At 40.7% G+C, this 26,154-nt stretch overlaps 1 protein-coding gene across 1 annotated transcript in view; it reads right to left on the minus strand.

Moving 5' to 3' along the window:
- CDK13 (cyclin dependent kinase 13) overlaps positions 1-26,154 on the minus strand; it is a 78,975-nt gene that overhangs the window by 10,972 nt on the left and 41,849 nt on the right. The window contains exons 4-9 of the mRNA XM_073003764.2: positions 19,995-20,134; positions 18,830-19,000; positions 10,759-10,948; positions 8,546-8,602; positions 2,879-2,980; positions 2,718-2,795 (exon numbers count right to left, since the gene is read on the minus strand). Of these exons, the coding sequence (XP_072859865.2) occupies positions 2,718-2,795; positions 2,879-2,980; positions 8,546-8,602; positions 10,759-10,948; positions 18,830-19,000; positions 19,995-20,134 (738 nt within the window). The remainder of the gene's footprint in view (positions 1-2,717; positions 2,796-2,878; positions 2,981-8,545; positions 8,603-10,758; positions 10,949-18,829; positions 19,001-19,994; positions 20,135-26,154) is intronic.

A 26,154-nucleotide genomic window follows, 5' to 3' on the forward strand; every position in this document is an offset into this window, starting at 1 on the left:
AAGCAAGCCTTTTTAAACAGCTGATCGGCGCCGCACTTCCCCCCCCCCCGAGCTCCTGCTTAAATAGCGGGGGCGCTCCGGCTTGGCATCTCAGGAGGGAGGGAAGGAGGGGCGAAGGGCCTGGCCCCGATCCCCGTGCGCACCCCTGGGGCACCGAGCCAGAGAGCAGTTACGGCGGGGGGAGGTGCTGCAAAGGAGGTGGCACCCGCCGGACTGGGATCAGGGCGGCAGCAGCTGAATGGGGGTGGCGGCGCGCCAGAGACCCCCTCCTCGCCCCGCCAAGGAGACCGGTCATCTGGGGTTGGCTGGCTGGTGGTGGGTGGCACGCCCCTTCCCGCCTCGGAGGCAGCCGCCCGGGCGGGAAGGGGATCTCTTTGCAAGCCTTTTTTAGACCTGCAGCCTCCGAACCCTCCTCTCGCAGCTCCCCTTGGTGCTCCTGGGCATTGTAAGGGTTAAGAGAACCAAGCCTTGCCTGCTAGAGAGGCCGGAAAGGAGAAGGCCCTTACAATGCCTCCTTTCTGGCCTCTCTAGCAGGCAAGGCTCTGTTCTCTTAACCCTTACAATGGTTGGTTTGTTACAAAAAAAAAAAAAAAAAAAAACTAAAAAAGGCTTGCAAAGAGATCCCCTTCCCGCCCGGGCGGCGCGATTTCAAAATGGCCGCCCGCTATTTTCTGGGACGGATTCAGGCAGCGAAAATGCCCACGCTATGGAGTATCTTCGCTGAACGGTGAGTTTGAAGCCCATAGAAACGCATTAATCTCATTTTAATGCATTTCTATGGGCTTTTTTGTTCCGTATAGCGACGAATCCGTATAACGACGATTTTTTCGGAACGAATTATCGTCACTATACGGGGCACCACTGTACTTTGAATTACACCTCATTGCCATGCCCAATGGCTTCACTTTAGATGCAACAACAGCAACAAAAAATAGTGGATATAACTATTGACATTATTTTGTTTTTTCCCTGCGCTGGATATAATCTCACTGAGTAACTGCAGTTATAGTTTCCCTAAGAAAATATCTGAATATAACAGACTTAACAAAGCGTTAGTGGTTATCTAAGCCACCATCAGCTTCACGCTCATATTAGCACTTAAGAGTGACTTCTACAATCACTAACATGTAAATAAAATGAATCACTCAAAGAATCAAACTGTGCAAAACAGAAAAATTTTTACATTAGATTTTAGGTAGAACCTATTCTACTGCCATCAAGTGGCCACCACTTTTATTAATGTGTTAAGATAAAGGTAAAGGTTCCCCTTGACATTTAATCCAGTTGTGTCCGACTCTAGGGCGTGGTGTTCATCCCTGTCTCCAAGCCGTAGAGCCAGCATTTGCCTGTAGACAGTTTCCATGGTCACGTGTCCAGTCCGACTAGACATGGAATACGGTTACCTTCCCACTAAGGTGCTACTTTTTTACTTTTATTAGATTTTTATCCCGCCCCCTAGACAAAGTCTACTCGGGTACCTATTTATCTACTTGCATTTACATGCTTTCGAACTGCTAGTTTGACAGGAGCTGGGACAAGCGACGGGAGCTCATTCCATCACGTGGATTCGATCTTATGACTGCTGGTCTTCTGACCTTGCAGAACAGAAGCTTCTGCGGTTACTATCACATCAAATTCTTCTATACTGTATTTTGTAATATAAAATTGCACTGAAAAGTACATATTTAGTTTTTCTGATTTAAGGATTTTGTTGTTGTTATGTGTCATTCAATTAGTACTGACTTACAACAACCCTAATAGGGTTGGTTTTCAAAATACGTGAGGAGTGGATCTACCAGTTTCACCCTCAAGTGAGGTTCTATGGCAGAACCAGGGAATCAAAGTCAGGTCTCCTGAGTCCTAGTCCATTAATACATCTCACCACACTGGAGACTTTAAGAATGACTAATTTAGAGGCTTCTATGGACCTGCTGCCACAGCTATGAAATACCTAATTAACAAAATGCACAGCTTATAAAAGTACAAGGAGGAATCAGTAACAAAAACATGTATCATTATTTCTTCTGAAATATTTGACCTAGCTGTGAAAGGACAGTCATCCCCTCCTGATATGATAAAAGATACAGTGGTGCCTCGCTTAACGATTTTAATTGGTTCCAGAAAAAACATCGCTATGGGAAAACATCGCTAAGCGAAACGCGTTTTCCCACAGAGATGCATTAAAAACCGGATAATCCGTTCCAATGGGAATGGATTGCAGTCCTTAAGCGAAAATCGCCATAGGAAACATCGCTAAGCAAAACAGGGGACCCAAAAATTCATTGCTATGCGATGCATGGACCAACCATCGCTATGCGAAAATCACCCATAGGAAACATTGCTAATCGAAGCAGGAAAATTCTCCGAAAAAGCCATCGCTATGCGGATTCGTCGTTAAACGAAGCGCTCGTTAAGCAAGGCACCACTGTATCATATAGGAGAGCAAGGCAGCCTGAGTCTACTTAAATGGAGAACTATCTCTAAGCACAAAACTTCTAAAAGCTACGTGTATAACTTATTTAGGCTACGCTAACAGTAAAGAAGATGGATTTACACTATGTTCCATTCCCTTCAACAGAAAATCGTTTTCATCTCATTTAATCATTCAATCCATTATTTGATTATAACTAATGCCAAGTCATGTATTCTACTTGAGATAAAGGGCAAATTAGTAAATATTTAATTAAATAAAGGATTCTTAAGTTTACACAACCAACCTTATCAGCTCCAGCTGGGCAATTTCCTGATTAGCTTGAAATATTGGTTTTTTTGTAAAAAGTTCACCCAGTATGCATCTGCAAAACAAAAAGAACAAATCCATCCATATTTCTTCATGACCCACTACGCTAAAGTGGAATTTTTGCATACAAAGACTTACCCGCAGCTCCAAACATCAATAGCAGGTGTATATCGCTCTTCTCCCAGCAGAAGTTCTGGAGGCCGGTACCATAAGGTGATAACTTTATTGGTATATGGTCGGCTAGAAATGAGAACACATTGAATCTCGTCTAAAAATGAATTAATGCACTATAGAGAAATAACAAATAATTCCAAAAGGCTCCTTAGCATTCCCAAAAGGGAATTAAAACAACAAAAAATAAAAACCAAAAGCAATGCACTCTTCACAAGACTCAGATTTTATTCCCATGGTTTGCCTTCCTGAATTACTGGTATAACTGTCATTATTTTATTATCTTTTCAGTTTCTTCCAATTATTTATATAATCCCCAAGCAATATAATCCACAATCAATTTAATCACAGAACAAAGAAACCTATCCTAAACTGACTTGTGTTTACATCTTGCACTTTGCTTTTGCTGGACATGCATTTCATATTCCTAAATTTTACATGTCAACAGAATGTAGATACTGCATTTCTTTATAATCTTTATAGTCTGACTGCTACTTCAAAGGGGGAAATTCATATTCATTATCAGTGGCAAATAAGCATGAAAACTAAAATAATATATATTTAACAGCTACCAATTAAAATGACAGCAGCAGCAAATAGCCGCCTAGAGTGGTCTAATATGATCAGATAGGCGGGATAGAAATAAAATAAATAAATAAATAAATAAATAAATAAATAAATTGCAGATGATAATTAACATGATAAATCAACTGGATTAAGGGTACAGAAAAACAAAGCAGAAAACCTTAGGTTTTGACTAGGGTCAAAATGACATTTACATTTCTCAGCAATTAGATTCAATAGAAATATAGTTGAGATATTTTAAAACAAAGAATTTAGATGTTCTGTGGAATTCAATTTTCAAAACGAACTATAAGCATAAATGTAGAAAAATATATGTCGCAGAGCAGAGAATGCAGCAACTCTGACACAGCTAAAAGTGGTTTCAGTGGCTGAGAGAGCTATATATATGGCCTTGAATTCTAGGATGGAAAAGAAGTGGGATATAAATATAATTCATATTCAAATAAACAGCTGACAAGAAGAAGATAACTATATTGAGGGCATAACAGCAACTCAACCCTGTCGTCCCACACACTGTACTTAAAAGAGTTATTCAAAATAATCTGTGTGTGTGTGTGTGTGTGTGTGTGTGTGTGTGTGCGTGCGCGCGCTTATTTATTTATTTATTTAACTTATATGCTGCCCACTCTACCCAAAGGTCTCTGGGCGGCTTACAACAATAATACAATAAAAAGATAAAACAATTAAAATACAATTAAAATAAATACTCTAAGAATTGCCATTAGGACCCACAGTTGATATTATTTCAATTAAAAGCCTTCTGGAACAGGAAGGTTTTGACCTGGCGCCAAAATGTCATCAGCGTCGGCGCCAGACAAATCTCAGTCGGGAGGGCATTCCATAGTCTGGGGGCAGCTGCCGAAAAGGCCCTTCGTCTACAAGCCATCCCTCTTACCTCCTTGAGGTAAGGGGCCCCTGACTAGATCTTAACTGCTGGGTAGGCTCATATGGAAGGAGGCGGTTATTCAGGTATCCCGGGCCCAAGCTTTTTACGGCTTTATAGGTCAAAACAAGCACTTTGAATTGGGTCCGGGAAGCAACTGGTAACCAATGTAATTTAATCAGAATCGGCTTAATATGTCCCCTAGCGGCCCCACCACTCACCAGCCATGCAGCTCGATTCTGGACCAGTTGTAGTCGCCGGACCCTCTTCAAAGGCAGACCCACATAGAGCGAACTGCAGTAATCTATACAAGATGTTACCCGTGCGTGTGTAACTGTCATGAGACTCCGCTCGTCCAGGTAGGGCCATAGCTAGTACAGTTTCCGCAGCTGAAGGAAGGCGCCCCCGGCCACCGAGTCCACCTGGACTTCCAGAGTTAGACTGGGATCCAGGAGCACCCCCAGGCTGCGGACCCTGTCCCTTATGGTGAGTGTAACCCCATTCAGGGCAGGGAAAGGGCTCTCCAGCCAGTCCAGCAAAACACCCACTAACAGCACTTCCGTCTGGTCTGGACTGAGTTTCAATTTGTATGAGATAGACTGAAATAGTGAGCTGCCTACATGTGCCATGACAGACCAGCTGGCATACCAATGCAAGTAATTAAAGGCTTCTGAATGCATAAAAGTAACCAGTCACACAAATGGCTGCCTACTGCATGATATGCACCTCTCATGCTCACTTCTGATCAGCACCCTGGAAATTGTAATTTTGATACATATCTTTGTCCAGTTTGTTAGCATCCTGATAAAAGCAATGAACTAATTTGATCTGTCCGCTGAAGAGACTGTCTATTGAATCTCTAAATACAGTGGACCCTCAACTTACGGAATTAATCCGTATTGGAATGGTGGCTGTAGGTCAAAAAGTCTGTAGGTCGAGGTTCTAATGACCTACAATGCATTGAAAACCGATTAATCCGTAACTGGCTGTTTTTGTTCCATTCTGGGGTTTTTTTCCGGTCTGCAGGTCGGTTTTCCGGCTGCAAGTCGAACCTAAATTTTGTGGCCAGAGAAGTCTGTAACTCGAAAAGTCTGTAAGTGGAGCCGTTTGTAAGTCGAAGGTCCACTGTATTGTTGCTTTGTCACTCCCTCCTTGCAAATCAGGAAGCCTGCTCACAGCAACTGTTCACACAAAAACACAGGAGCAAGCTATTTGCATGGTGAGAGGAGCAGGCCACTACAAGGGTTCTAGAGTCCCTACCTGCAGTTGGGTAGTATAATGCAGAGTAACATTTGCTACCTCTGAAAGAACTAGACCTCCAAGGCTTCAAAAACAGTTAATTTTTTTTTATTTTATTTAATTTATATCCCGCCTATCTAGTCACGGTGGACTACTCTAGGCGGCCAACTGTTACCATTTGTATTAGGTAGGAAAGATTTGAATGCAGACTTCCAAAGAATAGCAAGGAGAGACAAGAGGGCCTTCTTAAATGAACAATACAAAGAAATAGAGGAAAATAACAGAAAAGGAAAAACCAGAGATCTGTTCAGGAAAATTGGAGATATTAGAGGAACATTTCGTGCAAAGATGAACATGATAAAGGACAAAAATGGGAGGGACCTCACAGAAGCAGAAGACATCAAGAAGAGGTGGCAAGAATACACAGAGGAATTATATCAGAAAGAGTTGGACATCCCGGACAACCCAGACAATGTAGTTGCTGACCTTGAGCCAGACATCCTGGAGAGTGAAGTCAAGTGGGCCTTAGAAAGCATGGCTAACAATAAGGCCAGTGGAGGTGATGACATTCCAGTTGAACTATTTAAAATCTTAAAAGATGATGCTGTTAAGGTGCTACATTCAATATGCCAGCAAGTTTGGAAAACGCAACAGTGGCCAGAGGATTGGAAAAGATCAGTCTACATCCCAATCCCCAAGAAAGGCAGTGCCAAAGAATGCTCCAACTAACGTACAATTGCACTGATTTCACACGCTAGCAAGGTTATGCTCAATATCCTACAAGGAAGGCTTCAGCAGTATGTGGACCGAGAACGCCCAGAAGTACAAGCTGGATTCCGAAGGGGCAGAGGAACTCGAGACCAATTGCTAACATGCGCTGGATTATGGAGAAAGCCAGAGAGTTCCAGAAAAATATCTACTTCTGCTTCATTGACTATGCAAAAGCCTTTGACTGTGTGGACCACAGCAAACTATGGCAAGTCCTTAAAGAAATGGGAGTGCCTAACCACCTTGTCTATCTCCTGAGAAACCTATATGTAGGACAGGAAGCAACAGTTAGAACTGGATATGGAACAACTGACTGGTTCAAAATTGGGAAAGGAGTACGACAAGGCTGTATATTGTCCCCCGGCTTATTTAACTTATATGCAGAATACATCATGCGGAAGGCTGGACTGGAGGAATCCCAAGCTGGAATTAAGATTGCAGGAAGAAATATCAACAATCTCAGATATGCAGATGATACCACTCTGCTGGCAGAAAGTGAGGAGGAATTAAAGAACCTTGTAATGAGGGTGAAAGAGGAGAGTGCAAAAAATGGCCTGATACTCAACATCAAAAAAACTAAGATCATGGCCACTGGTCCTATCACCTCCTGGCAAATAGAAGGGGAAGATATGGAGGCAGTGACAGATTTTACTTTCTTGGGCTCCATGATCACTGCAGATGGAGACAGCAGCCACGAAATTAAAAGAGGAGGAAAGCGATGACAAACCTTGACAGCATCTTAAAAAGCAGAGACATCACCTTGCCAACAAACGTCCGAATAGTCAAAACTATGGTTTTTCCTGTTGTGATGTATGGATGTGAGAGCTGGACCATAAAGAAAGCAGACCGCCGAAGAATTGATGCCTTTGAATTGTGGTGCTAGAGGAGGCTCTTGAGAGTCCCCTGGACTGCAAGGAGAACAAACCTATTGATTCTCAAGGAAATCAACCCTGAGTGCTCACTGGAAGGACAGATCCTGAAGCTGAGGCTCCAGTACTTTGGCCATCTGATGAGAAGAGAAGACTCCTTGGAAAAGACCTTGATGTTAGGAAAGTGTGACGGCAAGAGGAGAAGGGGACGACAGAGGACGAGATGGTTGGACAGTGTCTGCAAAGCAACCAACATGAAATTGACAGACCTCCGGGAGGCAATGGAAGATAGGAGGTCCTGGCGTGCTCTGGTCCATGGGGTCACGAAGAGTCGGACACGACTAAACGACTAAACAACAGGAAAGATTTCAGCAATACTGAAGTTCTTTCAGTTGCATGATTCACACTCTCAGATTTCTTTCTGAAGTGTTTCTTCTACACTTCTGTAATGATATTTTAGATATAAAACAATTTTTAAATGTACCAATACCACTGTAAAGCTAGAAGAACTGAAACAGGACTGTGCAATGAAATTTAAATTTCACTTGATAAACAAAATGTTATAGTCTGAAAATTAAGTTAATGTTTTACTCTTGTCTGAAGCCCTGCAATATGTTTCTCCCCACCTAGAAAGGATATGGTGATCATTATTAGGGTTAGGGCCTTTTCATTAGCAGCACCCTTAACTGTGGAACTCCCCCTCAAGGTAGGTGGGATTGCCTCTGTTATTGCTCTGCTTTAAATAGGCAGAAAAATTGTTTTGTTTGCAACTCATAAATGTCATTGCATCTCCTTGTTCCTTTGTCCCTTGCATAATATAAAGTTTTCATGTTTTTATTGCATATTCCCCCAAAGGCCTGTAAGGTAGAATTTCTGATTTTATACCCAACAAAGAATAAGTAATGTATTTTATTAATATATTATCTAATGAGTAGATAAGACCCAAATGACAAAAGATTATGGGTTTAGTCATGATGACATCTTTAGTTCCACTGATTTTAATAAGTCCCAAGTATTTTTGAGTCTGAACTTATACCAAAGCATTTAAAAATATATAATGACTAAACACAGAAAATTGTTTCCAGTTTAGTTCAAACATACCATTCTAAAATGATATATATAAGCAAACCTTATTTAAAATATGGAAATATATTTTAAATTTTACTTTTATTTTCATTACAGTGCATATTATAAATCTTCATGCGGGTTTTAAAATTCCGCTCAATAAGTATTTCCCAGAGCACTCTTAAACAGTACAGATGTGTATCTTAAGATTAATATTACACTTACCTCTCTTCAGAGCTATACAGCCGAGCGAGGCCAAAATCTGCTAGTTTGATCTGCCCTCTAGTGGAAAGAGTAAAGATTTTATACAATTTTAGTAACAAACTAAACAAACAAAAACAGCACCAAGCATTTTCAAATTCTTGCCTGTTCATTACCTGAGCAGCAATAAACTCAAAGACTATGATTCAATGGGATTCTTCAATATCATGGTACCAAAAAAACTACTCTGGGGGTTCATGATGTGTGGAGCAGCATCTTCATACTCTCTCACATTTCTCTTTCTTTCAAAATTTCTACAAGCAAACATTCTTAATTTTCTGGAGCACTGGATGGGGGCCCCATCCCATGCACAAGGGCTTCCTGCCATGACCGCAAGTAAATGGCCATCAAAACTGGCTCAGCTGCACAGTCCCAATCCAGTGCTACGTGTGTGCAGCTTGCAGGGGAAATTGTCTACACAACATTATGCTGATAATGCTTGGAAGCTATGTTTGTTACTTATCATTGTAAAAGTAATACTAAATTCCAAATGATGATGTTTGCTACTTATTTTCTGTTGTGTCTTTAAATTACAGTTTCAATGGGCCTTCTAATTTTAGAATATTATGGGGATGCCCTCAATTTATTTTATTTATTAAATTAACAGCATGTGTCTCTCTCTGTGTGTTGGGTATTTTTCAAAGTGCACTCCCACAGTGATGGATCATACAATTAGATCAATATATGAAGCTATTAATAAAGGAATTAAGCAACCAATAGTGCAAAACAGAATGAAGTATCTCATAAAGGAGTTGCCTTCCTAGTGAATGACAACAAAATGATCCTTTCTCCTTACAAAAGAGGAAGAAAAAAACATACACACATCTCCACCCTGATGAAGTTTCAATGTAGAGGAACACTGCAAGGGCAAAATTATGAATGTATGCAAAATATAAAGGATATTAGTAATGACTGAGAAGAAAAAAAGCAGATTCACGGATACGACTCATATGCACATCCCATTATATGCTGAAAAATGCACCCAACATCAGTGGATAACACAGTTCCACTACTCCATCTTCACACAAATAAGATAATGTATATGCAGAAGTAGGCCTCATGATTGTCTGACAATATGGCAAGCCTTATGCAGATACCCCCATTTTCATTAAAATTTTATTCTCAGCACCAATATTCAAAGGCTCAATGTAACAGCTAAACACCTATGTAAATTTCATATTCACACTATGTGTTAAATGAACCAAAGAATCTAAGAATAATCTTGCTAGACCTTCTAACCCAGCATTTGTTTACATGGAGCTTTGCAAATGCACTGACCAATACATATGTACAGAACAATAGGTCATTTCCCATAGCATCTAGTATTCATGGGCTAAAATACTGTTGTGAAGCTCTCTGTGTGCAACAGAGATTACATCAGCAGTAGCAGCAAGTCAGCACTGATTAAAGAGAATTGCAGGGTGCACACAACTTAACTGCATTGTGTATCAGTCATACACACCCGTAAACTGCCTTTAAACAGTAGCAATTTCAGTGGTATTTTGCTGCTGCTGCCATCATTCCCACCAAGCACACAGAGTGGTGCAAGAAGATTTCAGCCATGGTATACTTGCCCCTGAACATGGAAATTCCAGTTAGCTATCACTGCTAACAAAATAGCCAGAGGACACTCTTTGTTGAGAATGAAAAAAAGCTAGAATAACTACATTGCTCATTTTTTAAAATTACTTAAGATAATTCAATATAAAGCATGGCTGAGCACCTTCTGGTGATTGGGAGGGCACTCTATAAGCTGCATTCTTGCCCCACTTCTCCCATGGGTGTTGCAGAAATGCCAGTGATCCTATTGAGGAAACAAGGCACACAGAAAGCCTGTTTCCCAGCAAAATCATACCTGTCTGCTAGAATAACAAGAGTATGATTACACTAAGCAATAGGGTACATACTGTACGTCGGACCATCCCTATGCATCCTGTTTCTCTACTGAATTAGAAATTCTGCTAGAAAGCATGGCCCTCTTTGAAGTAAATCTCAGTAGATGAAATAAACAGTGTACCACTGCAAATTCTGCCACAATGTAAACACTGAATCACAGAATTAGAGTTGCAAAGTATTCTAAGGGTCATTCAGCCCAATCAATTGGCAATACTAGAAAGCAATCTATTGCTGCATGTCTAAACTTTATCCATAAAACTGTTACAAAATTGGATACATACCTGTTGTTCAATAAAATGTTGGAGCATTTAATATCTCTATGCAAGAAATTCTTCTTATGGCAGTAATCCAGGCCTTCCATCAATTGTCTCATGAAGGATTTAATATGATTTTCATCAAAATGGACCAAGCCAGATTCCAGAAGCCCCATCAGATCATGATCCATATATTCAAATACAAGATAAAAAGCTCCTAGTGGAAATTGAAATAAGATCATATTAATTAATATAATTTTACAAGACAAATGTGTTTATACACCAACAGTGAATTCTGCACAGATAACACAATATATGTAGGTTTTATTATGGGGAAATGGCTACTATGTTGTAACTCTGTGTAAGTAACACACAAAACTTTATGATGCAGTATAGTGAATGAGACTAGGATACACATTCAGAACTTAATTCTATGTTTCACATTGAAATACCATCTTAACCTCCATACCCATTTTCATGGGAAACAGGAGGAAAATGCAAAAAATATTACGAAGGTCAAGTCTGTTTTGAAAAACTAAGATAGAAGACTTTATGCCAGAATGACATTTAATATGCTATCCTACATTTCGAGTTTGAATCGCATGTCAACTCCTATACCAATTTCTAAGGGACTTCCCATCTGAAAAGAAAGAAAGAAAGAAAGAAAGAAAGAAAGAAAGGACCACACTTCCTTCGGTTCAGACATCAAAGGGGAAATCAAATTGCTCACCTTTAATAGTTGTCCTCTGAATGGCTAATCTGCATTCAAACCTATGGCTCTGCACCTGCGTAGAGCCATCTTTGGCAACTTTCCAGATGGACAGTTTTGGCAGCAGCTTGCCCTTCCTAACTACAGCACTTGCATCAATGTGTTTATTGTAAAAAAAAACCTATTATTTTCTATTATAAATACACCTGTTTTATATTTGTGTTGTAAGCCGCCTAGAGTGGTCGTAACGACCAGATAGGCGGGATATAAATGAAATAAATAAATAAATAAATTTATCTTCAGTTAAAAAATCAGATTACAAACCAGCAGTGCTTTATTTAACAACTTGTGCTAAAGGGAGAGGAAGGGAAGGTGGTGTGAAAGCCTAAGTGACCATCTGAAGCTCAAACCTTACAAATAAGGTAGTAAACTGTTTTCTTCATTGTGCTCTATATGCATTCACAAGACTAGTGAGTTCACCTCTGAAAGGCTGTAAAGGCAGGCAGGTAGGCACCTTCACTCAGTGGTCCACTATAGGAGGAACTGCTCCTCCAAAGGAAGCATTCCTCCAAGACTGATATCAGGACAATAATATTGGATCAAAGTAGCAGCAGCAGCGCTGGAAGCCCAGGAGGTTGAGCCTCCCTTTTCCTAACCATTGGGGCGAAAGATCTACAAAGAAGCAGCCTCTTTGCCACCAATGGTTTGAATTTCTCGCCCTTTCCCCCTGCCTTTTTCATTCGGATCTTGAAGTTCCGGCTGCAAGTAGAAGCAAAATTTTGCAGCCGGAGCTGTTCGTAAATTAGATCATTCGTAGGTAGGGACATTCACAAGTAGAGGTTCCACTGTATAACATTCCTGTCTGAGAGTCTGATTTCTATACTGCCCATGTTGCCCAATTCCCTTATTTTTTTTCCATCTTGCTTGATGCTAATAAATAAGGCTTTCTGCATGCTCAATGTGAAAAAGAATGTTGGATTTTTATGTCCAGAGAAAAGATCCCTTCAGAAAGTCACTTTGGCTTTTTTAAAAGCATATTTTGGATTTGAGAAAGAACAAGGTATTTCTACTTAGATGTGCCGTATGGTCATAAAAGCAATCACACAACCTTATTGACTGGCCAAGAAATCGCTGCCTGTCATCCTTAAAAGCCATTTCGCCAGGGCTGTAGCCACCTCTGCCTCAGATTTAAGAGGTTACCAGGGGAGGGCTTCCCCTGGTAGGGCCGATCTTCCAGCCTGGGAAAGCCTGTGTTGGTGGCACGGAAACCCTGGCCCGGTAGTGGATGGCGGCGGAGAAAGGTGCCAATTGGGGCAAGCCCCAGGAAAGCCTCCCATGGCAGCGAAGAAGCCGCACAATGGGGGAGAAAGGCGGCACTTGTGGTGTACCCCGGGAAAGCCTGGAGCGGGGGTGGCAGAAAAGCCCTGGACCGGCAGCGGTGGCTGGAGCCCAGGAGGCCTCCTGGCAGCAGCGGTCGCAGTGGTGGAGGTAAGGTGCTGCTTTTTAAAAACTGTTTTGGGTGGCTTTTGCAGGGTGGGATTGGGCTGGTGGGGTTATGTTTGTTTTTTATTTGTTTTGTTTTTCTCAGCTTGCAGTGTTTCTTTTTTTATTGATTTTTTTTCTTCATCCGGAACGGATTAATCGGTTTTCAATGCATTCCTATGGGAAATGGTGCTTCTAATTACAAACGTTTCAATTTATGGCCACCGTTCCGGAATGGATTAAGTTCGTAAGTAGAGGTACCACTGTATCTGTCCAGAGTAGCACATGTATTCCAGTCTGCTATAAGAGCATAAAGTTTTCTTTCATAACATGCTGAAATAACAGCCACCAGACAAACTGTCTTGGCGATTTGGCTTTGCAGAGAAACCATGGTCCAGGGTTTAAAAAGGAAGGTTTCATGAGCTGAACATCAGAGAAAGGTTCCAGTGCAGAAGAAGGGAAGTTACAGGGGAAAATCTATGCTGCAATTTATGCAAGGCATTTTTAACTTCTAAAATTTTAAACAAGGAGGAATAAAACCCAACATTTGGAGTCACTTCTGTCAACTTCTATTTTTACTTATCTATTCTTAGCAAATTTTCTTCTGTCATCCATACAGTTTTTCTTTTACTACAGGAATGCCCTTTTTGCAGTCTTCCCTAATACAGTATCTCTGGTTTCAATCCATAGTTGTTCTCGTTCACAGTAAATTGACCCTAGTAATGCAAATCTATTCTTTACATGAAGTTTAAATTCATCAGAAATGTTACTTAAATGATAGCTTGGCCCTATAATTTTTTTAGTGGTCTTTTTCAGCTTTACTGTAATTTTGACACTGATATTATTCAATCGCACCTCACATTATATCCCCTAATTGCCTGTGCTACATCTTGCTTCAGTATTAGAGAGCCTGAGTTTCTTCAGGGTTTATCATTTCCAGAAAAAAACACTTTGCAGTAGTTTCAAAATTCCCCTTTTGAGTCCACTTTAATTCATTGATACCAAGGACTGCAATGTTTAAATGTTCCATTTCTTGCTTTACGGTATCTTTACCTTGAATAATACTTCTCACATTCCATATTCTAAATGTATGTATTGTGCAGCAAGACTCTTCTATCACCTGCTGAGAGGCAGTGGAAGACAGGAGGGCCTGGCATGCTCTGGTCCATGGGGTCATGAAGAGTCAGACACAACTTAACAACTAAACAGCAACAAGTAACACTGAATTCACCAGTCCATAACCCTGTTCACAGTAGCTTAAAGAGACCTTGCTAAAAAAGTAAGTCCTATACAGTAAACTCTACAGTGCAGTGCTCTTTGATTATTCTGTAAGTGCTGTCAGGGAAACTTTCCAAACAGCAGGCTTGCAGCAGATCCACAGAACATCTACTTTATAGCAGAATAAAGCAACCCACTACTCAGGCAACAAAGTTCAGTAGGACTCCATTCTGATTCACAAGACAAAAGACTCAAAATTCTTTCAAGAGTACAGACAGGCTACCTTTCAAAACTTTCAGAAGACAGAAATATTATCTCCCTTTAACTTTATGGTTATATTCACAGACCTTTTAATGGATCAAGCTAATCTTAATCCAAATTATCTAATATAACTGTAACACTAGCATGTTTACCATTTAGTGTCTTCCAGACAATGAACCAACAGACCTTGGGAGTTAGAAGCTCACTCCACCAGTTCTCTTAAACAAACCACAAAAATAATTTACATAATCTTGTCAAATTAAACATAAGAACTTAAAACACCATGGCACAGGTCATTAAACGCTTATGAAAACTGTTCAGGCCACATCACAAAGAGTTGGAGAGGAGACCAAGCTTATCCAGTAAAATCTCCTCTTCCATCCTTCCAGACATGGGCAAAGTGCTGAACTGCAAATCCCAGCAATCCTCATTATTGGCTGTGTTGGCTAGGATTGCTAGGAGTTCCAGTTCAGTAACATCTGGAGGGCCACATTTTGCCCAGGTCTGATCGCAGGTGGGCTGCGAGCTGCAAAAAAGGAACAAAGTGTGGGGCAAATAATTCACAAGTGGCACAGCCATCTGGTTCGGAGCAAAAGGAAAAGTAAACTTCCACAAATTATGGCATGGATTCCCCCACACACCCCTTTCTCTCTGTGGGTGCCACCTCAGTGCTGAAATTGGCTATCTCCACCTATATCTTGCTGTGTGGATTAGCTGATCTCTATTAAGGTCCAACCACATGCTACTCATCCAAGAAATCCATCTTCTATCTGCTCCACATTTACCCTCAATCTTCCATTCAATGATGTATTGCAGGACATATTGTCACAACAAATTATGTGTCTCAGATATGACAGCCTGTGTTTCTCAATAACTCTATTTTGCTTTCCTTTCCTATCCAATGAGGTACCACCACGGGTTGTGAATGATTCTTCTGTATATCTTTATGGAGGCAGCCTCCATCAAAACCTGTTCCCCCATGCACCTTTGAGAGTCACAGTGGGTCCTCACAACTCCAATGGTGCAGAAGGGAATTTTCTAACATTCAAAAAACTGTTGGTAATGGGGCTGCTCCACATACAGCCATTTGGAGGGTTCCAGGTTCCATAAATTGGCTGGGGGAGGGGAGCTCACTCATTTAAGGGACTGAAAGTCCCTGAACTCTGAAAATTCCATTCCCTACCAAATATATGGAACACTTTTAACATCCTCCTTCTCAAAAATATAATAAGCAGTTTGTTACAAAACACTTTATTCTAATTTGTAAATGTTGTTCTAGTTTTATCAATTTTTGCTTTATTTCTATATTGCAGTCTATGTGGTTGCTAATTAAATATCCCAGACACACATATTTGTCTATATGGTCTTCATATGAGTTGTTACACATAATATTGATACAGTAAATCACACTGGCCATGTGACCACGGAAAGATTGTCTTCGGACAAACGCTGGCTCTATGGCTTGAAGAGCGGGATGAGCGCCGCCCCCTAGAGTCGGACACGACTGGACAAAAATTGTCAAGGGGAACCTTTACCTTTACCTTTACCTTACTGGTGTTATCTCTGCTTATTACCACTGTTTTGGGAGAGGGGTGTTTGGCACTGACTGACAGTTCCAATCTAACAGTACTTGAAAGTCATCTGAGCTTCCAACTATCAAAACTACACCATCAACATATATTATTTAAGGCTACACTACTTACTTTAATGCCCTTATGTCTATCTAAACAACATTAAACAGAAATGACAATAAGACACATCCTTGACAGATGCCTCTTCTAATTTCTGTCATTGGTTAATTCTCCGTCTATTTTAATCTTAGCCATTTTTTGTCCAGGTCCATGATGCTGTTTGCATATTTCTGGTTCTCTGCGAAACCCCAATTCCTGTGAATGGGTAAATGTGAATGCAAAGGCCAGGCTATAGGCACCAGTGCAGTCAATGTCTATTGACTCCGAATGTGACAGTTAAAAAAAATTATTCCAAAGATACTGTAACTATCAGACATATGGCCTGCTTCTGCTTCAAACCGACAGATTAAAGTAGGGATATGCACTCTATTTTTGGAGAAATGAAGAAATACGAACCAAACTGTGGATATTTGTGTATTTCCACAGTAACCTTTTGAAGGAACAAAATATCAAGGCACTAACAGGACAGATCAGCAACTCCATGGATTTTTCATGTTACATCCATCTTTTTCATGTCAAGATTATAGAAAATACTTTTAAAACAGACACAGGAGAGTATGCTGGAAGTACTATTAAGCCAAGGAGGAAAACTAAGGCTTTCCAGGAAAAGAAGGGGGGGATTTGGACCACACGCAACACCTACTGGAATGTCAAACCTAAACTTATTTCATGGTTTTAACAACATAAAATGTATCATTCTTATCTTGGTTAAAATATTACATTGTACTCTTTCGCATACATTTTAAAATACAAAAGCATAAAAATAAACAAAAAAGGATGCTACCCAACTATCTACTGTATATCTTAGTTAGTCCCATGTGACAAACAGAACACTGAAAACAGAAAGGAGATATTTTAACTGTCACTGTTATACCCCAAACAGTGTTCAGTGGGACATGAACAACTTTGCTTTTACTATAGCTGTCTCTACCAAATTAGTAGAGGGCTTGGTCCTCACTGGTAAGTCAAGTAACTTGGACTCAATTCCACTGCCGGTTAGGATCTATAGAAGACATTCCCCCCAAAACAATAACTCCTAACAAATACTGTGAACATTTACTTGTGTTTTTTTTAATTACAAATAAAAAACAGATGCCAGGGAAGATGATGGGAGCAGTAGCATTAGAGGTAAATAATTTGAAATCCTTTCTGAAGTGGGGTAAAATCAAGATGTCTATAGATTTATCTATGTGGGATGCAATTCTCAAAATTCTGCCTGCAGAATTCTTGGAAAATTCTTGGGGCTGCAGAACTAAAACAAAACAAAACAAACAAAAGCACAGCTTTCCTTTAAAAATTCTAAAAATTGGAGGGGGGGAGTGAAGTCTCATATATGTCCTTTCATGAAGCTGGCAGACCCAAATGGATGCATTTTGGAAATGAGTCCTATTATAAACATATGTCCCATTAAATGTGGATTTGATTTAAATCATAATTTAAATTTTAAAACATGATTTTTAAAAATGTAAACATGATTTAAATCAATTTGATTTTTTAAAAATCACTAATTTTTATCCACCCTGTTTCCACTACACAAAGAAATATTCTTTAACTGTCTTGCATACAAGTCTTCATACTAAACAGTTCCTGCTACTTTCAGTGAATAAAAGCATTGTCTTAAAAAGCTTCTCACTCACTGAAAAAGAGAAAATATTTTAATCTTGGGGGGGACACTTTAATCAACCAAAGTTGATTAAGTTCTATTAAAATAGAACAGCTAAACATTTTTCCTTGGGAAAGCAGTAAGAAACTTTTTTTCCCTTAATGTCCCCCCCCCCCTTTTTTTTCCCTTCTCCAAGCATTCACAACGCAAGTTCTCAAATCCTTACATCTGGCACTCTGTAAGTAAAGAGAATTTCAGGGTTTTTAGTAATATGTGAATTATTATTTCTCATGCTTTAAAAACAGAAAGTACTCGTGGTACAGCAACTGAAGAAGATACTTAAGAGATCAGTTTAAGTAAGCACCAAGAAGCTTAAGAAAAGCAGCCTCACTCTTGTTCACAAAAAGCTGTGTCATGATCAATTACATGCTTATCTAAAATCTCTCCTCTAATATTAAAGGAAGTGTTCCAATTACCATGTAATGCTGTAAGAAGAGCTATGCTGGTCTAAGCCCATGCAATTTCTAACGTTCAGTAAAACAGAGACTACCAAATCTAAAAGGAATTGTCCCAAATGAGAAATGCAATACTAATACTGATTTAAATACATGTATCAGTAATTCTTACTCTATCCAAATATTAGGCACACGTTTCATTTTTAATGTATATCTAAATTCCATGATCAAGTATATCCAGTATGTCTCCGTAATGATGCATGTCTGATCTGAATACTACATTGTCACCTAAGGATTTGTTTTTGCTTTTGTTTTATTCTACCACTTACTACACTATATTTTACTATTTGCTTAACTTGATTCATTTATGATTGTCATCCTTGAAATCTGGTCAGGTCAAAGGTATGATAAAATATATTTAACAAAATATGTTTTATTAAAATACAAGTGATTATACTGAAAAAGAATAAGCTAACCAGCATGATTTTCCTTTCCCAAATTTGGTAGCAAGTTGAAAGAACCAGAAGATAATTAACACACATAAAATTCAACACTTTTTAAAATAAAATTGTATTTATATATAAATAATAGTTACATTTATGTAAATACCTATCCAAAATTACCTCTGCTTCTTGTGAAACAGGAGGTTGCAATAAATTCATTATATCTGTACACATACCTTTATCCTTCTTGAAATCTAAAGCATCTTCCTTATCTGTTACTATTTCCTTCATGTTGATTATGCTCTGATGATTAAGTTGTCGAAGAATCTTTATTTCCCGAATAGCCGTAATGGGAAAGCCTTCCTTCTCATTATCCAACCGTACCTTCTTTAGTGCCACCATCTCCCCTAAGAAAAGGCATTTTTAAATTATTTCATTTATTTGACTGCTGCTTTTAACATGGGAGTAGGAAATCATTTCTCAAAGTCTGTGTGTTCTTTCTATTTACTACACAAAAAAATGGACCTGAACATCACCACACACTTTCAGTATTACAGCTATGTAAATTAAATTTTAAATTAAATTGTTCCTACAAAGCCATATATGATTTCTTCTTTTTCAGTCACTGGGTATCATAACTACCCCTGTAACAAACCACTACGAAGCACATAATCCAGAGTAATTGTTGCCCAGAGGAAGAAAAACTGTATGAGCATAATCCTTATAACCACTTGCTTCTTATTCACTTACCTTGATGCAGCAAGTAGAAGAAATTGATTGGGGCAATAGCATGAGAAATCCAACTACATAATTCAGAATTACAGGCTTACACAAGTTGTATATTCAAAATATAACGTTCACTACTGGATCCACGTGGTTCCATCAAACCTAGTGGTCTCTCAGTAGCAACAGCCAGATAGCACCTTGCCACTAACAGACAAATCAATTTAAATACCAATTAAAAATTTAATACAGTACTAATATTTTTCTGTATACAGTAGATTTATCTTCCACATACCACAAAACAATCAAATTTAGCTAGTTTTCTATTCTTCTCTGCTGCTTAAGCAAGTGTCTAAAGCGAATACCATTTTACACAACATACTCTTTTGGAGTTTCTATCCAAAACAGTATTTTTGTACTGTTCCATACAAGTTTTTTTGAAAACTAGAAAAAAAAATCACATGAAATAGCCTTGATGTCTTTTGTGGCTCCAAACAAACATATTCCTCACAAGTCTCCATTATCAGTCTATGAGCCAGCCCAGAAATAATCTCAAAGACTTTGCTGCAGAAAAGGAAAATTAGTAATGCATATATAGCATCCTGACAAAGTGCACACACACACATTGTTAATGATTCTTTGGTTCTTTCCATGTGAAACATATTTCTGAAAGCTTACCTGTATCTTTATCTCTTGCTTTATAAACCTGCCCATAAGTGCCTTCTCCAATAATGCCAATTATATCAAATTTATCCACACAACGTTTTCCCCAGTCAATTTCTTTTTGTTTTGTTTCACCATGGCGTGGACCACATATTCTAGGAATAAAAAAACAACACGATTCTATTTTATGGATGCACTGACATATTTTCTTCTTAGAAACGATGTCCTTTCTAGCAAGTACACTGCCATTAGAAAAAGCAGCAGTCCTCAATCAATAATTCAATCAAATTATAGAAACAAATGGATACATTACTCACCCGTAACTGTGGTTCTTCAAGTGGTCAGCTATGTACTCACAGAATCGAACACTGTGCCTGCACAAACACTCCTCATGGAACCTTCCAGATCTTTAACCTCATGTCCTTTTTTCCCTTGCTCTTTACTGTACATGTTCTGCCCATTTTCCTCAGTCACACTCTTGTATGCCGCAAATTAGTATATTATAATTAGCAAGACAAAAGTGAATAGGTGTGTTTACGAACACATAGATAACCACTTAAAGGACCACAGTTACAGGTGAGCAACTTGTTCTTCTTTGTTGTCTCTATGATTCACATAACTGGGTAACTGGTAAGCTTGGTTCTTGGAAGTGGGATGTCATGTCAGAAAAGAAGTCAGGATTTCTCTATCAATAGTGCTAATAGTAAATGGACTATATCATTTTTCTTCAGGAAGTTATGTTGCATTTTCATTTCCTTTTTAAACTACCTGCAGTCATAATCAAACCAAGGGTTGCCCACCCTACACCCAGGATGCCTTGGACTGGCTTTCTGGAGGAGCAAAGGTTGGAATGCTTTTATAATCTGGGCACAGCAGTCTAATGTTACTTTGGTATCCTTTGAGGAGACCAGTTTCCCTCAAAACATACATATTCTCAGACTGCCATAAACCTTCTAAATCCCTAAAATTCACTTTTGCCAAGTTACAGCAAAATGTAGATTGCTGTGTTTTGGCTCAGAGTTCCAACCAACTGTCTTCTGAAGCTTGCCCGGGTAATCCATTTGAAGAATTAGAGGCTGATAATCACTAGTCAGATAGGAGTCTACTCCGAAGCTGGTAATTCACTTAACAATGCATGAGAAGACTGCAATGTAACCAAGTACACTGGCACCCATGTGGCTGATGAAATTGAACTCCCCCATTTGGTCTTCCTTCTGAGAGTCATTCAAACTGTAGAGATCAACCTGCAAAATCATATATATAAAGATCTTCCCTTGAATATTTGTGACATGGTCCTTAGAATGTCTGTCTTTCATCTGTGGGAATTCTTCTAAATTGAGGTGTATGGTTTGTTGGAAAGATTCCCAGTTTAGGCCAATATGGGCATTAAAGTCACCAATAATAATTACATGTGTTTAGGGGAATTTGATCTTCAAATCAATTAAATAGTCTTGAGAGTTTATCCCAGGCATTCTCACAATAAGAGTTTGAATTCTAAGATGGAATGTGCACATAAATCATAGCATAGAATGAAAGGTTTAGCTTTAAAGATATTGCTATAGCCCAGGGTTGTAAATTACTAATCAGTTGGCTTTCCCCTTTCAGAAAGATCTCTATGCAGCAGGCTAGTCACACACACCCTGATCGCCCCCGACCTCTAGAGGAATTTGCAGGAACTGCAGAGCTTTTATAGTCATTTAGAATGACATCCTCAATACACCATGTTTCCTGTAGAAATATGACATCAAAGGATTTGAGGTTTATTCTGAGTGAGCTGTCAGATCTTTCATTGGACCAACCAGAAATGTTCCAAGAGACAGATTTTGATGAATTCCTTGGGGCCCTCTGTTGTCAGAAGGAGCCACAGTGATCAGTTTGCACCATCAAAGTATCTTGAGTGATTTGACTGAGTGAATGATCTACACACACTGCACCATTTGAGTTGGCAGCTGCTTGCTGAGACACTAGCTCAGGTGGAGGGTTCAAAGTTTATATCAACCATCACTATTTTCTGGTTTTTTCTTGTTCAAACTGCCTGCTAATAGAGGTTAAGTTGTTCAAAGAGTTAGAATTAGTTGGAGTTAGACCTTTCTGTGCAGTTATTTATAAGTTTAATCTTATGGTTTGGAGTACTTGGTTGTGTGGAGTTCTTGGGCTTCCGTGGAGCTTTTAATAGACACTCTGACTGATGGCAGGGCGGACAGGCAGTTGGGAGCATGAACACTGAGTAATATTTAGTTACTACTAATACGCCAAAAGGTTATAGATGGATAATCCATGGCAGGCTGAGTCAGCACAAGGTAGCATGAATTTTCAAAAAGATATGGGAACTGAAAATAAATTCATATTAATTATCATGAAAATCTTATCTCACTTAGATGACTTCTGCATATTAGACTGAGAAGCAATGTGTCCAAAAAGTTCAATTATTATTTTCAATTCAGTCTAAATTCCATCATTTTTAAAATTATTTTTTTTTAAAATTAATTTTTTCCCAAACCAGTATGAATTTGAAACATTAATGTTTTAGTACTATGCATTAACATTAATACGGGACGTGGTGGCGCTGCAGGTTAAACCACAGAAGCCTCTGTGCTGCATGGTCAGAAGACCAGCAGTCGTAAGATTGAATCCACGTGACAGAGTGAACTTCCATCGCTTGTCCCAGCTCCTGCCAACGTAGCAGTTCAAAAGGATGTAAACATGTGAGTAAATAAATAGATACCACCTCGGTGGGAAGGTAACAGCATTCCATATCTAGTCGCGCTGGCCACGTGACCATGGAAACTGTCTTCGGACAAATGCTGGCTCTATGGCTTAGAAACGGGGGTGAGCACCATGCCCTATAGTCGGACACAACTGGACTAAATGTCAAGGGGAACCTTTACCTTTACCTATTAACATTAATATCAAGGAACATTGTTTAGGCTAGGGAACATCAAGCAGGGATAAGTGGTATCTCAATACCTATTTATATTTTCCTTTTCCCAAGTGCTATTAACAGAAACCTTTTTCCAGATTTCCAGTTATTAGATGGCAGGTGAAGAACCAACCACACACCCACTTCCAACTGTTCCTGTAGGTTCTGGAAATTTCATTTCTAAAGTATCACAAATAACCACCACTGGGCAAGTGACTTTTGAAACTGAGGGGGAGACTCCTCACACACACAAAAGCTCAGCAATCTGCAACGTATATGGGAATTACCTGTTCCCTTAGCAGATATAAAATGAGAATTATTTAGAATGGTTATTTTGTGTATGAGCTACTTTTTCTGACTAGCAGAGAAAAACTGAGATATGATACTGGCCAGTGCCTGGCAAACACAACTGAAACATTTCTTTGCATTCCAGTGTGGTTCCTAACAGGGATGTTGGCAAGCATTTGGTCTGAGTCCCAAGTCAAAGTCTTTGCTACCAAGTCCCAAGTTCCTATTAAAACAAACTCTTTTCTCCAGAAAAAAAGGAAGGTTGGGTGGGTTTCAAGTCACGAGTAGAGTCTGATTTATTTTAAAAAACACACACACACACACACACACACAAGTTGAGTCAAAGTCAAGTCACCCGTGCATAAGACGCACTTCTCCATAAGACGCACCAAATTTTTAGGATAAGAAAACAGGAAAAAAATCTGTTTTCTTCTCCTAAAAATTGGTGAGCCTTATGGAGAGGTCTGTCTTATGGAACACAACCTAGGACCCTTTGGAGGCTCACCCAGACCCCATGAAGGCCAGAGGGGGCAAAATCACCACCTTCTGGGGCTCTTTTGAGGTTTGGGAAGCTTCAAAAGAGCCCCAGAAGGTGGCGATTTTGCCCCCTCTAGCCTGGGGGGGGGCAGGGTGAGCCTCCAAAGGGTCCTAGAGTGTGTTCCAGGACCCTTTAGAGACTCACCCTGCCCCCCCGAGGGTCAGAGGGGGCAAAATCGCCACCTTCTGGGCTCTTTTAAGGCTTGGGAAGCTTCAAAAGAGCCCCAGAAGGTGGCGATTTTGCCCCCCCTGGACCCATGGGGGGATGGGAGTAGCGTGGCAAGGGTCCGAGGGGGCCTTCCAGACCCTTGCCACGCTACCCCCCCCCCCACGGGGCCAGCATGGGCGAAATAGCGACCTTCCAGGACCTTTTGAGAAGCTTTCCAGCCTCGCAAAAGGTCCTGGGAGCTGGCGATTTCGCCAGGGCTGGCCCCGTGGGGGGGGCAGCCTGGCAAGGGTCCTGGGAGGCTCCCTTGGACCCTTGCCAAGCTACCCTCACCCCCCCACGGGGCCAGGGGGGTAAAATCACCAGCTTCTGGGAGTGTTTGGAGGCTCCCCAAGCCTCCAAACACTCCCAGAACCTGGCGATTTCGCCAGGGCTGGCCCGTGGGGAGGTGGGGGCAGCCTGGCAAGGGTCCTGGGAGGCTCCCTTGGACCCTTGCCACGCTACCCCCACCCCCCCCACGGAGCCAGGGGGGGTAAAATTGCCAGCTTCTGGGAGTGTTTGGAGGCTCCCCGAGCCTCCAAACACTCCCAGAACCTGACGATTTCGCCAGGGCTGGCCCCGTGGGGAGGTGGGGGCAGCCTGGCAAGGGTCCTGGGAGGCTCCCTTGGACTCTTGCCACGCTACCCCCACCCCCCCACGGGGCCAGGGGGCTAAAATCGCCAGCTTCTGGGAGTGTTTGGAGGCTCCCCAAGCCTCCAAACACTCCCAGAACCTGGCGATTTTGCCAGGGCTGGCCCCGTGGGGAGGTGGGGGCAGCCTGGCAAGGGTCCTGGGAGGCTCCCTTGGACCCTTGCCACGCTACTCCCACCCCCCCATGGGGCCAGGGGGGGGTAAAATCGCCAGCTTCTGGGAGTGTTTTGAGGCTTGGGAAGCCTCAAAACACTCCCAGAAACTGGCGATTTTGCCGGTGGGAGGAGCGTCGCAAGGGTCTGAGTGAGCTTCCAGGACCCTTGCAACGTTCCCCCCACCAGGAAGCTGGCGATTTTGCCTGCGCTGGCCCCGTGGGGGGGTGGGGGAGCATCGCAAGGGTCCTGGAAGGCTCCCTCGGACCCTTGTGATGCTCCCCCCCACTGGGCCAGTGGGGGCGAAGTCACCACCTTCGCACCATAAGACGCACAGACTTTCTACCCCCCCTTTTGGAGGGAGAAAAAGTGTGTCTTATGGTGCAAAAAATACGGTAAGTCCAACCTGACAGCAAGACCCATGACTCAAGTCCCCATCCCTGGTTCCTAACGTGCTTCATTACACAATACTAACTTAATAACTCATTGTGAAGATGATCTGTTTTTTCATATGTATTACTGTTTTCCCTTGGTAACATCTCATTCTTTACATCAATTAAGATATTCTTTTACAATGCCAAACTAGCCTCTAGCAGACAATGTAGTGCACAAACAAAAAGTTTTTTTTAAAAAAATGTATTCTTTTAACAAAACACTCAAAATAAAAATGATAAATGAAAATGTGAAAAAGAAAAACATTATTTAAAGGAAATATTTGTACCCACCTACTGGAATTATATGTATAAAACAAAGACAAGGCTTTAATACAGTGAAGGAGAATGTAACAGAAGAGTGTAAAAGCCAGATCTATGGGTGGCCTTTCCACCAGCCCCTCATAATCTGTCAATGTACCTAGAACTATTGTTTTAACAGGACAAAATATCACAGATTAGACTGGTTTACATAAATTTTAGTTTCTTCACTGGTTCAAACAAGTACAATACTGAATACCTGCTCCAGGTTTCTGGTTGCTAGATAGACACCTAGAAGCATGGCAGGGTTGCCACTGAAATTTTATTTTTCATTTCCCTGACTTTCCCTGACCAACATTTGTCAATTTCCCTAACCACCATTCAAATATAAAGAGAAGTTACCTGTTAGCTCTGGTTCTTCAAGTGGTCATCTGTGAATTCACACTAATGGGTTAATCTGTGCCTGAGCAGAACAGCTTCGGAATCTTCTAGAGCTTCTAGAGCTTAAGCACATGGTGCTGGGACCTCCCACATGCCAGCTATAACCTCACCCCCAGCACCCAGTGCCTCAGTTCCATAGAACTGTCCGCCGCTGCACAGCATGACATATGGCACATGTGACGAACAGTGGGGAAGACAGGCGGGAAGTGTGAATTCACAGATGGCCACTCGAAGAACCAGAGTTACAGGTAGGTAACTTCTCTTTCTTTTTCATGGTCTCTGTGAATGC

This window comes from Pogona vitticeps, chromosome 6, assembly GCF_051106095.1.
Source record: "Pogona vitticeps strain Pit_001003342236 chromosome 6, PviZW2.1, whole genome shotgun sequence".
NCBI lineage: Eukaryota > Metazoa > Chordata > Lepidosauria > Squamata > Agamidae > Pogona > Pogona vitticeps.